Source organism: Lissotriton helveticus, chromosome 12 (assembly GCF_964261635.1).
Source record: "Lissotriton helveticus chromosome 12, aLisHel1.1, whole genome shotgun sequence".
NCBI classification, from domain to species: Eukaryota; Metazoa; Chordata; class Amphibia; order Caudata; family Salamandridae; genus Lissotriton; species Lissotriton helveticus.
Window position 1 is genome coordinate 899846705 of NC_136073.1, and position 13616 is coordinate 899860320.

The 13616-nt window shown below is 45.6% G+C and overlaps 1 protein-coding gene across 7 annotated transcripts in view; it reads left to right on the forward strand.

The window, feature by feature from the left end:
* Window positions 1–13616, forward strand: part of CAMTA2 (calmodulin binding transcription activator 2) — an 809661-nt gene that overhangs the window by 250021 nt on the left and 546024 nt on the right. For all 7 annotated transcript variants that reach the window (XM_078668358.1, XM_078668360.1, XM_078668361.1 and 4 more), the window contains exon 6: window positions 9863–9934. In XM_078668358.1, the coding sequence (XP_078524484.1) occupies window positions 9863–9934 (72 nt within the window). The remainder of the gene's footprint in view (window positions 1–9862; window positions 9935–13616) is intronic.

Here is a 13616-nt window from a genome sequence, read left to right on the forward strand (position 1 = left end):
CAACAGCTGGGTACTAAATCAGATCTTCAGTTTGAAGGAACATCCACAGGTTGATCTATTCACAACTGCAGATAAAACAAAATTCCCAGACTTTATTTCCAGGTATTTGTAATTGAAATATATGGGAGATTACCTTTTGATCAACTGGTCCCGGGCATTTCTCTGTCATTCTTGCCATTCAAAAGGCAGGAAACAAGATGAAACACACCAGAACCAGTATCATTTTGATAGCTCGTAGATGTGCCCGGCAATAGTGGTCCAAAACAGTTTTTACCTGCTGCATGGACAGTACCTGTGACCCAGGACAGAGCAAGATATTGCAGCACAATGTAACATCAGTTAACATAACTTAACAGCCTAGCTCCTGAATACCTCCAGTACAGTGATTTAAACAATCCCTCTGATTGCATGAAAAGTCTCAGAGGCTAGATGGCCTTTATAAGAAACTGGGTTTGTATTGCAGGTGTCCCCCCCCCACTTTTATCCCCTTTTTAGCTACTGGAAGCTGGCTATTGACTGACAGTGCACTGAGGCCTGCCAACCAGATCTAGGTGCCAGTACGAAGGCTCCCACCCCAGGAGTCCAGAAACATGACTCGTGGTGGCAGGCTTTTGTGTACCAGTCAGGGAACCCACCAGAGGCTGATCGTTTTTCAGGCGGTATCTCTAAGATGCCCTCTGAGTGCATTTTTTTATTAAATCCCACACTGGCATCTTTGTGGGTTTAATGTGCTGAGAAGTTTGATATCAAACTTCCCAGTTTTCAGTGTAGCCATTATGGTGTTGTGGAGTTGACAAACTTCCATCACCATATACTCTTAATGGCATTACTGCACTTACAGTGACTAAGAATTGGTCTAGAGACTGTAAGGGTACAGGGCTCATGCACCTGTATCCTCTCCACTGGTATAGTGCACAAAGCTAGAGGGGTGGCTGACCTATGCCACGGCAGTGGGTTGTAGGCATGGCACACAGGGATGTGTGCCATGTCGACGACTCATTTTGTTCTGCATCACAACACACAGCCTGCAACGGCAGTGTGTGTATGTAAAGGTACAGGGCCTCTAAGGGTGGTACAATAAATGCTGCAGCCCTCAGAGGCCTTCCCTGGCCACAGTGCCCTTGGTTCCCATGGTACCTTTTACAAGGGATTGACATGTGGCCAGAGAGGTGCCAGTTGGGGTACAAGGTACAGTTTTGGGAAAGAACACAGGCCCAAGGAACCTGATTGGCAGGGACCCAGGGCACATCAAGTCAAAGTGCATCTTTAGTCTGGCAAAATGTGTGTGTGTGTTGGGTGGGGGGGAGGGGGGGGGGGTACTGCAACCGAAAACCAGCTTCCTACGCAGATGGATTGTTAAATGTATTCAAACTTGCTAGGCTAAAGCTAAAAGAACTTTATACCTCCTAGAGCACACTCCACTCGAAAAATAGGAGCATCTATGGCCTTTTTAGGTAACATACCCACAGCCGATCTATGTAAAGCAGCAACATGGTCTACACCACACACTTTTACTAATTATTATTATTGTGTGGATGTGTTAGCACGTCACCAAGCTAATGTGTGACAAGCAGTGCTAAAAACACTTTTTCAAACAACTGCAACACCTACCGGTCAGCCACCACTTTGGGAGACTACTGCTATATAGTGTATGTAAAGCATGTGTATCTACAGCACGAATGCCTCCAACGGATTACGTTACTTACCCTGTAAGCATCTGTTATTGGCATGTGGAGCTGTAGATTCACATGCACCCTCCCACCTCTCTGGACACCTGTATTTGTTTCAGTTCTCATTATTTACATTAAATATGCATGAACATCTCTATACTTCACTTAGTTTCTCCATTCTCACCCTCTTGCGGGAAAACAATCTAACAATGGAGTTGATGGCCATGTGCGCTATCACCGAAAGGAGGAGGCACCTTACCTCGTGACTGGAAAAGATTGCTTCGAAGAAAAACTATTTGCTAACATCCGGACCCAACACTAGATGGCAGGACTATGCAAAGCACGTGAATCTACAGCTCTACATGCCAAGAACAGATGCTTACAGGGTAAGTAACATAATCCTTACACCTCCTCCAGCAGGAAGGCTAGTAACTTAGCTTGTCAAGTCAATGAACTTCGAAAAGAACAACTCCTTGATATGCGATTCTGGCTTCCCCCAGACTTTGAGGATGCCACCCCCTGCACTGAGGCCCATTTGGAACCAGGACAGGCGGAAAATTAGCTGTGCAATAAGGTGTGTTGCACCTCCAGGCTAGACGCCCCCCTAAGGTGGTCTACCTGTAGTGAAAACAGAAATTAGGATTTCACCATCTTGGTTGTGTTGAAATTTGGAACTCTGGGACAGGATGATGCCCACTCCCCACAGGAAGTGGTCATCAAGGGGGTGTAGTGACCTCAGGGGTAAGTAGCCCACTTGCTACTACCCTTCTCTCCCCGTAATGCCCCTAAATTAAGTATGTATGTGGCCCCCTGACACCAGGAAATAAGCTTTGTCCTTCTTTCTGCTTCAGTCAGACAAATAAGAGCCCACGAAATGAGAACGGAGGAGCAACAACTTACTTGGCGCCAGCCATGCCAGCCTGCCTGGGATCCCCAACAATTGCACTGACCCGGCTCATCCAGAAAGCGGTGTCACCTGCAAATGCTGTGGAGGCGTGACCCACGGCTTCAACTGGCCAGCAACATCTCATCTGGAGCAGAGGAGCCGCTTCCCTGCACGTTTGCAGGCCCTAAAAGGACCGAAACGGAAGTCTCTGCCAGCGCGACGCTGTCAGACAACGCCTCACTGCACCCCAGCCCAAGTTGCCGTGAATCAGGCACAGAGATTCTCAAGAGCTGAGCCCCTTCTTGGGTTTAGTTGGACATCCGCCCGCCTTTTTCTGCAGGAAAACATGAAGCGCAAGAGCCTCTGGACCGCCGCGACCCAACAACTGAAGACACCACTGCACCCGAGACCCACAGCCTGGAGAAGTGGACCATTGGTGACCATTGGTGACCATGGGATCCTGAGACCCTCCACAGCTGAACCCACCTTTGGGTTTGGTTGGAGTGGTCCCCCAGTCCCTGTCTGCAGCCTCTTTTTGCAGGTAACCAAATACCGTGAGTGCCTCTCACAATGCAACACCGTTGGAGAAAGCACCACTGCACTCACACCCCCAGCCCGTGTTCCAGTGGGCCAACAGTGTCTCTGCATGCCCGAGGTCCTCACGGACTGAGCCCCCCGTGGGTTCGCCCGGTCTGGCCGCCCAGTCCTTACTTGCAGCCTCTTTTGAACCGAGCCGCTCCCCATTGATTTAAACGTGGCACCGAACGCTGAATTGCACCTCTGCACCAGGACCCCCCAGAGCTGACCTGTTGGTGCTGCCTTGGACCTTGCCCCATACTTACCTTAAATCCAGAAGAATCATCTGGGAAGTTGCTGCTAAGTACCCGTATACAGCATATATTTCATTCCAGTAGATCAAATTACTGCTTTACCGATACAAGCACCAGTGTATTTCTGTATACTGCAAAACTGTGATAACCCACCGAATGCAAGTGGATTTCTGTATACTTTCAATACGGTGATATCTCAGAACATAAGTACTTACCCAAATAAAAAGTTCTTAGTGTTCAAAAATCTATATAAAAATACCTATTTTTCTAAATTGCTCCTGTACATTTTATTTTGAAAACATCCTCTATTGTTTTACATTGTTTTCGAACGCTGTTGGCATGAAGGCGCTGGGGAGGCTTTAGTTTTACTGGCTGATTACTGCAATACTGGATGAGATTAATGTTTTGCATTTATTCTGACCATGTCCAATATGTGCGTTTGTAAAGGGAACTCCGAAAATCAGAAGCATGTTTATTCTTTCCGGTCACTTCCCGTTTTTTAAATCTAGAGGAACACCATATCGATGATCGAATTTTTTAAAACTATTTTGATTAATAGCCGAACAGTGTTATTTATTAGGCTACAGTGGAAACCTCAACACGTACGTGCAGTTTATCAGGCAGTTGACAAATAGGCGAGATCCCTCCACTAATTTATCAAGCTAGTAGGAAAATAAAAAATATGTATTTTATTTTATCAGGTGGAGGAGAGGTATCCAGGTGGGACATAATTAGTTTTCCAACTGGAAAAAAGCATTGGAAAAGCCAGTAGGTCTTGCCCATGTGAGATCTATTAGCTTTGCCAATGTCTTTTAAGCCAAGTTGCAGAGGCTAAAACGTATTTAAAAAAAAGTTATACACACTTTGGTTTTTAGGTGCCCGCATCATAACAGGTTTTTAAAATACCTTATATAGCATTTTTTTTTACTTTTAGTCATGCTGCACAGCAGACACGCTGCAGTACAACGTGACTAAAAGACATTGGCAAAAGGTAATAGCTCTTCCATAGGCGAAATCTATTGGCTTTGCTAATGCTTGGTTTTTTAAATAATATAAAAAGTCATATTTAATTACCATACGTAAATCTAACCCTCCGCCTCCCCCATGAGGTACACAGCCTTTGGCTGTGTGCGGCATGGGTTGGCTGCAGGACTTGGCCTACGACCAGGCCCTGAGATCAACCCCCCACATGCAGCCAACCCCACTCTGCGCATGACCTCTCCTCTCCGGGCCTCATTAGGTTCTGGTGACCCAATTCCCCAGGGCCTTTTTTTCTTTTGTTAAAAGGGAGGGGGGCTGCGTGCTCTGCTACAAGCCTTATTAGGAGCTGGGTATCCCATCCCCCAGGGCCACGCCTTAAAAAATGATAAAGGGGACTGGGTTAGAGCCCAGTTTTGAACACTGGTGGCTCGGCAACCGACCCATGAGCACTGTGATCCAAAGTGGTATATGCAAGAGGCGGGGCTTAGATGTGAGGTCCCGCCCTACATTCGACACTGGATGCCGCATGCAATGCTTCAGATACTGACTTTGTTATACTATGCAGTAGACAGTAATGGGCACCATATATTGATCAGTGGCCACTGGCACGACTGCTGTGATATAATGCAGTGAACACTGGTTAATAGCAATATTGAGAATTGCATTGTGAGATTATATTAAATGCTAATAAAAAACAAGTTTAAAAAAAAAAATAAAGAGGATGGGTGCCGCGTGGCCCTCACACCCCCGCAGCTGTTATCAGCCCTGGGATTCCCAATCCCCGTAGCCTGCATTACTTAATGGTTGGTGTCCACCCGGGGCAGCAACTATGTACTCGGGGACGCGGGGGTAGCCCCAGGTCCCTCACTGCCCCAGCCGGCACCATGCATGCTGTAGGAGCCAGTGTAGCTCCTGTCCTCAGGGAGCAGACACTTCTGCTGCTCCCTCTGTGCAGGAGCAATCTCTTGATCTGTTTCCCTGCCTGCATCAGTGCAGGCCGGAAAACACATCAGAATTCTGCTCCCCGTGGGAGCATTTTTAAAGCTCTCATCTGCTGCACCCCGGCTGCCGCTATTCTGCTTGACGCTGAAAAGGCGTTCGACTCTCTTGAATGGCCCTTTTTCCTTTCAATCATGCGCCGTATGGGCATGCCGGAGTGTTTTGTCGCGACAGTTGCGTTATTGTATACTAAGCCCACGGCCAGTCTTCGCCTCTTTGGAACTCTGTCAGATCCTTTCCCTTTATCACGCGGTACAGGGCAGGGCTGTCCTTTGTCCCCTCTTCTTTTTATTTTGGCCATGGATCCCTTAGCCTGGCAATTTCAGGAAAATCACTTGCAGCGTGGTCTACAATTCGGTACGGGCCCTCTGTTACTGTCAATGTACGCAGACGATACGGTACTCTACGTTCGTATGCCCCGAGTTAATCTGTCCCCCCTAATTTGGGAAATCATCCATTTTGGTGAGTTCTTCGGCCTCCACATTAATTGGCATATATCCGTTACCTTCCCCCTCACTGCTAGCACCACACCCTGGCAGTGTGAATTTCCATTGGAATAGTGCGATGATTCAGTCAAATATCTCGGGGTCCATATTCATCTTGACACCAACTCGATAATCCGTCTTAACTATGGTAGCGCTATTGGTTCGCTGGAGTCACAGGTCGCGAGGTGGCTCAGTATGCCTTTGTCCATGGCGGGCGGAATTGCCGTTATTAAGATGGTAGTTCTTCCCCGCTTTCTGTATTATTTTAACAATATTCCCATACCCCTCACCAAGACTTTTTTCTCACAACTTCGTTCCATACTCTTATGCCTGGTTTGGGGGCATCGGACGCCCCGGGTTAGCTGGAGAATCCTGACTTTGCCACTGGACAGAGGTGGACTCAGTGTCCCAGATTTTTATTTATATTACATAGTTGCGCAGTGTTGTTATGCGTACGCTTGGTACCACCCGGACGCACGCATCCCATATTTAAAGCCGGAGGCCGATCTAGTACTTCCACGACAGCTTCTTACACTCCTTCCCTCTGGTTTCCCCCGAGACCCCCGAGATGTCCAGACGGTATCCACCATTTGCTGGGCTTGGAATAAACTGCGCCGACTTTTGGGGCTGGACTCCTTATATTCCCCCGCCTTACCCTTGCCTAACCCCTCCCTTCTTCCGATCACCGGGGAGACTCTGGTCAAGCGCACTTTGGAGAAATTTCACATACACACACTTGGAGACTTATTCCCTGACGGGCATACCTTTTCGCTGACGGAAGAGGCCCGTTTCAGTGAGTGTTCTTTCATGGACACGTTTATTCTGATTCTGATACGCTCGGCCCTTAGAGCCGGTTTCGTGTCCTTTCCTGTTGCCCCGGTTGAAACCCCTCCCCTCACCCTGTTGGTTCAGAATCCGGACAGTGCACATGTAATATCCAAGCTTTACAGTCAGTGCTTTTCACTTATACCCTTAGATGACTCCAAAATCCTTGCGAGGCGGACCTGGGGGGATCCAATCCTTGACGACCAGTGGGAGCATTGCTGAAGAGCCACAAGTGACGTCTCATTGAATAACCGACACACATTATTACATTTTAAATTCCTTCGCTGGATGTATAGGATTGACAACTCCCGGCCCCACCATTGTCTGAAATGTCTAGCACCCTTTGCTGACTTTGCGCACCTTTCTTGGACCTGCCCTAAGATCCACCAGTATTGGCTGAGCGTCCATTCCACTTTGGGAGATATATTATCCATGCAACTTCTACCTACCCCTGAGATAGCACTTTCAGGATATGTGGCGAACTTCCCTAAGAAGATTCGCAAACTGGCCGTGCTGGGTTTCCTATTGGCCAAACGAGAGTTTGCACTGTTGTGGGGCAGCAAACGTCTCCCCACGTTACACTCTTGGTTGAAGAGCCTTGCATTCTGCAATGTGAATTGCAAGGAATTTAGTACCTTGTTTCTGGGCTCCTCCAGGCCTATTGATATCTGGGTCCCATATAGGGACTACATTTCCAGGCGTCAGGCGGTGCATGATTCGCAGGTGCAGGCCGGCATTACCCCTGAGGGTGTGGGGTAGGTGCTCGCTGCCATGGTGATCTGTTGGCGGGGTGGTTGCTTGAATGCCATGTACATTGCCTTATTTTTTATTGTTTTTTGAATATGTACTTTTCTTTTGGTCACGGCACATTATTTCCTGTCAAATTTTATGAATCTTTGATTTGTTTTGATGTGTCCAATTATTCTCCGCAACTGTTGATTCATCCGACTCCATTGTATCTTTATCGTCATGTCTTTATTGCACAACTGGAAAAATAAGGATTTAAAAAAAAAAAAGCTCTCATCTGCTGGTAGCAGACCTTGTGTCTGCTCCCGAGTGGCAGGAGAAGCAAAAAAACTCCCGCCAGGCGGGAGCAAATAGGTTTGAGCCAGCCCTGGGGTTTACCTGTATAACCTCTTCTTAAAATGGTCTTGTTACATATCTTGTTCTTGGCAGATGTCTAATTTGTTTCAGTAGTGAGCTTGCTACTGTTTCCCCAGTGATGGAGAAAAATAAGTTATTTACTTGTAATCTTAGTTCTCCATCATAGGTTTCCATGCTGAATTCTTGAGCAGCACTTCCTCCCTCATAGAGATTATCCATGAAGAAGAGATGTTCAAGATGAACTGATTTACAACTGTCTGTAACTGTGCCTTTTGGGAGATGTAGGTCACCCAACACCCTGAAAGACTTAGCACAGTTTTGCGCCTCGGATGCCTGCCTTGTCATTTTCTTTCATTCTACTGATGAGAGGAAAATTTGCACTTCATACCTATTTAGAAAAATACATTGAAATACCTAAATACAGACAAGCATATTTTCTATTTTTGATAATTTTATTAGGGTGAGAAAAAATTTGTGTTTTTCTTGTTCCCAAAAATTATCCAGGGTCTTTTTTGAAAGCAGATATAATAACGCTTCATTAATTTACTAAGAATACCTGTCTTGTTTATTATATCTTTGAGATCCTCTTTCCCTAACACCTTGAAATAAAAGCAATGCCAAAGAGCATGTGTACATATAGGACCTGGGACCAGCCCATAAATTCCAGTTCATTCATTCTTATTCACTAGTATATGTCTTTCTCATATTGTGATAACTTGCTGGTCATACTCTCACAAACTCATTGACTTGGGCAACAGTGCCTCTTGCATCACAGAGCACTTCCTTCAAGAGCAGTACCTCCAGCTGGTTGTGTAGTCGACGTCCCTATTCACCCTAGGAACCATCATCATGTTTAGTGTTCTTCGTGTGTCTTAAAGGGAGCTCTTACCCACAAAAGAAATCCTAAACCTCTGTCCCCTACTCTAATGAGTATTATTTGTTTTCTTCATTTTATCGAGGTAGGGCTTAGGGGCAAAGCGATGTCTTGCAGCAGCTGTGGATCAAAGTCTCCTCCGGGTATGTTTGCTTTGACAAGGGAGGACCTGCACAATGTCTTCATCCATTTTTTTCTGTACAGAATGTTCTATGTAAGGATATTGGTGGTGCTCAAAAGAAGTATTGACTGACTCCTAGCATAGTAACATTCATTATGCTCTTTTATATAACATTGTTAAAAATTGTGCAATGAATACAATTCTAGTTGGATAGGGACCTTGGTGCAGTTGTTTTGACTGGCCGGTGTGTGGTACCTAAGAATGAAGAGCTGGTGCCATTGTTTAGGTTCTTCAGTGGGGGACACTCAGTATTCCCATATATGCCAGTGCTTTCTGGTAGGGGTGGGTGGAAAATTCCGCTGGTGGAGTTTTTCCCACTCCACGCTATGAGATTATCGCGGAGTTTTGGCAAAACTCCGCCAAGCACTGTGTGGCGGAGTTTTTTCTCATGCGGGGCTTGAGCGAGAATTTGCATCCCCTAGTGCAATTTCCAGGCATTAGACCGCCTCCCAGTGAGATTTTCTCAACCCGGGCGCTCGCGGTAGATTGTAACCCTTCGTGTTGAGAAATCTACTTGAGTGGTAGAAAGAAGCAGCTCCCACCGCATGGTTGTTCGTGCTAATTTTACAGCGTGGAAGAAGCTCCCGCTGCTAACAATCAGCATGAGTAGCGTGACGTGCCGAATTCCGCTCGCTTGCAGAAATCTGTGGAATCTTGCTGAGTTTTTACGCAGCTCTGTAGAATTCTACAAGTAAAAAACCAAGCTCTGCCCACCTCTACTTTCAAGGCAGGATCCATTTGAATTGCCTCAGCTGTATTGCACACCATTACTGCAGTAGAACTTCACAATCCACAGGCTGTCAAGAGCTCGATGCATTACCTTCCCTGTGGGGGTTGAGGACTTTCAATAGCAGAGCTTCTGCATGACATGATTCACTAGTACTGTCGTAGAGTAAGAAACTTGGTGCTCCTGACAGAGGAATGCCAATCCTAAACCACTACCCTAGTCTTTGGAAAGTGCAGCTCCCCCTGTGTTGCATTGGAGGAGTGTCTACGTCATTCTAACACCTTCCCTTTCTCTTTTCAGTGTCTCTATGGCTGCTACGTGCACTCTTCGATTGTTCCAACATTCCATCGGCGCTGCTACTGGCTGCTGCAGGTAACTTCCACTACGACCCCATGCACCTTGTTCTGCAGGCGACTCTTTTGGCAACCACAAGCTTGTCTTTTTCTGCTCATGGGATGATGTGGGGCTGACAAGTGAAAAAAACTATACCTATGCCAGTTATCTCTATATCGGACCAATAGTTTATCAGTGCATATCTTTTATTTCATTGAATAGTAGAGAAGCCTCATTATATTGTTTTTGAGGTCTATTTGAAAATTAAAAAGGAAAATTTCAAGAAAGCGATGATCACCACCCTAAAACAAAAAAAACAATTCCACATGCTGTACAAACTAAAAATAAGTAACAGTTTGAGCTTGAAAATGCTTATTTTCATATTTTTAATACCATTGTTTTTTTTTTTTTGGAAGTTGGGAGATAACGCCCCCAGCCCCCTTCCAACATATCATCACATCCCCTGGCCTTCCCTTCCATCTTTTTCCTCAATTTATGACCCTTTTTATTTTAGGACAATTAATTTTAAAATGTGTAACAAACATGTTTTTATTATTCTGCATTTGCTATTAAATTTTATGTATAATTCTAGTTTTTTTAAAATAATTTGACTATCATAGTTAATAATAGGATTTGGCATAATACAGCTTATGTATTTGTTGCAGAGTTTAGTTATGCTGTACCCAAAATCTCCCTCTTACTTTCTATGAGGTAATATTTTCGATTTTTATTCACTTCGAAAGATTTCTCAGATCTCAATCCAACTACAGTACAGGAAGTGTGGACCCGGCATCAACAGGGTCAAAATATCAGCCACCTCAAGCTCAGAGTAATTCATCTTGCCCTGAAATCCTTCCTTCTTCTCATTTGTGGCAAAGTGGCACTCGTCAGGACAGACAACATGACTGCTGTGTACTACCTACAAAAGCAGGGCAGCACTCCTTCTCTTCCCCTCTCTTTGTTAGCTCAGACTGCTTGGCATTGGCCCATTCTGCCATTGGATTAACCTAATGGCGGAGTACCTTCCGGTGGTGAACAACGAACTTGTAGTCTTACTTGCGCAGGACGTACCAACAAGTACACGAGTGGGCATTCCACCTACAAGTCCTCAGCTACCTCCAACGGTGTGATACCCTATATATAGATCTTTTTCCCACCCTGAAACGAAAAATGCCCAAACTTCGCATCCAGGTACCCACACTCACAGTCCAGGGGCAACTCACTATGGATAAACTGTTCTATTCGTCTTTGCGTCTCTCTCGCTACTTCCATTTGTGGTTTAGAAGATGCAGCAGATGTCTCATTCTCCTAGGCCCCTCCTGGGTCAGACAGCCCTGGTATTCAGGAACAGGAACCATGTCCAGATCAAGGATTCAGACCACAAGCAACTCAATCCAGTGATCTGGCTCATGAGGGCTTAGAGTTTGGTTACCTATGTTTCCTGCAAGCATGCATCGACATCTTATAAGAGTCGAGCAGACCAACCACTCAGGTATGGTAGGCAGCTGGGGGGAAGAGGTTTGTTCACTGCTGCATTCCTAAACACCTAGGCCCCCTAAAATGTGGTCTAGTCTTAGCCTAAATTTCCATATGGCTTCACTTACCAGCCGTTGCAGCTTACATGCAAAACAGGGAACACTTTTTCTCATACCAGTGTTTAAGGCCTTCACAGAGGGCCTCTAAATGGTTATTCCCCCGGGGGTCCCCCCAACCAGTGTGCAATCTCATTGTAGTCCTTACCAGACTCATGTCGCCCCATTTCGTGCCCGTAGGCTCATGCCCACTCCATACCTCACATGGAAGTGTCCTTTCTTGTTGTAGTAATTTTTCGCAGACGCATTGGTGAATTGCAAGCCCTCACATTACAGGAGCCTTTAACTCAAGTACATTAGGACAGGGTAGTGCTCAGAAACAACCCTGCGTTCCTGCCTAAAGTGATTTCCTCTTTCTCCAGAGTTTAGAACTCCCAATCTTCTTTCCTCAACCAGACTCAGTAGCAGAAAGAGCCCACCACACTCTGCATGTTAAATGCGCTCTCATGTTTTATATTGAAAGGTCTACGACCGTCTACAAGGCAGACCATCGTTTTGTAACCTTAACAAAGCCCCTCAAGGGTCAGCCTATATACAAAGCAGGTATTGCCAGATGGATTGTTATGTGCATTCAGGCCTACTTTTAAGGCCAAACGAGACGTCCCTATTCCTTAGGGAACATTACCCTCGCAGACATATGTAAAACAGTCACTTGGTCAACCCCATGCACATTCAGTTAGCATTATTGTGTTGGCATTATTGTGTGGATTTCCTCGCCATACAACTGGCTATGGTTCGGCCAGATGGTCTTAAGGACTTTATTTTAAATCTGCATTATCTAGCCACCGCTTGCAGTGGGGAATTTCTTTACAGTCTATGCAGAGCATGTTTATCGACAGCAACACATGCTTCGAATGGAAAGGGTTAATTATCACTTAAGTCTCTATTTGTGGCATATAGTGCTGCAGATTACCTTGCACCTGCCATTCGCCTCCGAAGAGTGGGGCTCAGATCACAGATCTTTTTTCATTGCTAATTGAGGCTTCTTTTGCAATACACGTGCACAACACTCTGTCTGCTCACCACTCCATGCTACTCTCACTCGCTGTACGAAACAAAAGTCAAACATGGAATCGGTGCCCATGTGCATTGCCCATTAAGAAAGGACTCGAATGACTTCTGCAAAGAAAAAACCTACAAATGTTCGAGCCTAAGCCTAGATGGCTGGTATACAGTTCATGTGAATCTACAGCACTACACGCTACGAACAGATGCTTGCAAGGTGGGTATAATTTTACATATATACTACCTATCTATAGTTATTTATCCATCACTCAACAAAGGTTCCTGCACACCATGGAAAGATTTAGTGCTATTTTATTCCCCTCCTGGGTGCAGGAGAGTAATAAAACCGCACTAAATCTTCCTGTGATGTGCCAAAGCCTTTGTTGAGTTAATAAAGGCTGACTGAGAATTAATGGAAAATGAGGGAAGCGGCCCACAAAGAGAATCCGAGCAGCGACCTTGCTAGTGTATATGTGGGTATATAAAAAAAAACACACACAAAGATATATATATATATATATATATATATATATATATATATATATATATATATATATGTTCGGGGCATATGAGCTGCAGATTGTACACTTTTGCATTGATCACTATCTGACGATGGGCTCGGATGTCTGAATGTTGTTTTTGTCTTCGAAGAAGTCTTGTAGTCACAAGGTTGGTGACTCCTCCTTCAGTTGACAGTGCTCATGGGCTTCTGCTCCATCGTTGAATTGTTTTTTTCCGCCATCGGGTTCGAATGTGACTTGCTGCGCTCCCGGTCGGTGTCGTTATCGAACCCACTTTTGACGCGCAATCACAGCTAACCAACGGTATTGTCTCGATTGCGTTTCTTTCGACACGCACCTTCGACGACAGCTTCAAAAAACTTCGCCTACAAACTTCAGCGCGGGCCGATGGGCCTACCCGCGCCGGTAATGACGGACGCCGATGGAACAGACTCCCTTTAAGAAATGTCTTCAGTGTGGTGCTAAATTCCCACACTCTGACATCCATCCTTTTTGTAATCTGTGCCTCTCTCCAGAACATTGAGAGGACGACTGTGAGGCTTGTCTATCATTCAAGTCTGAGTAAACCATCCTGGATCGTCGAGCTCGACGCCACGAGATGTC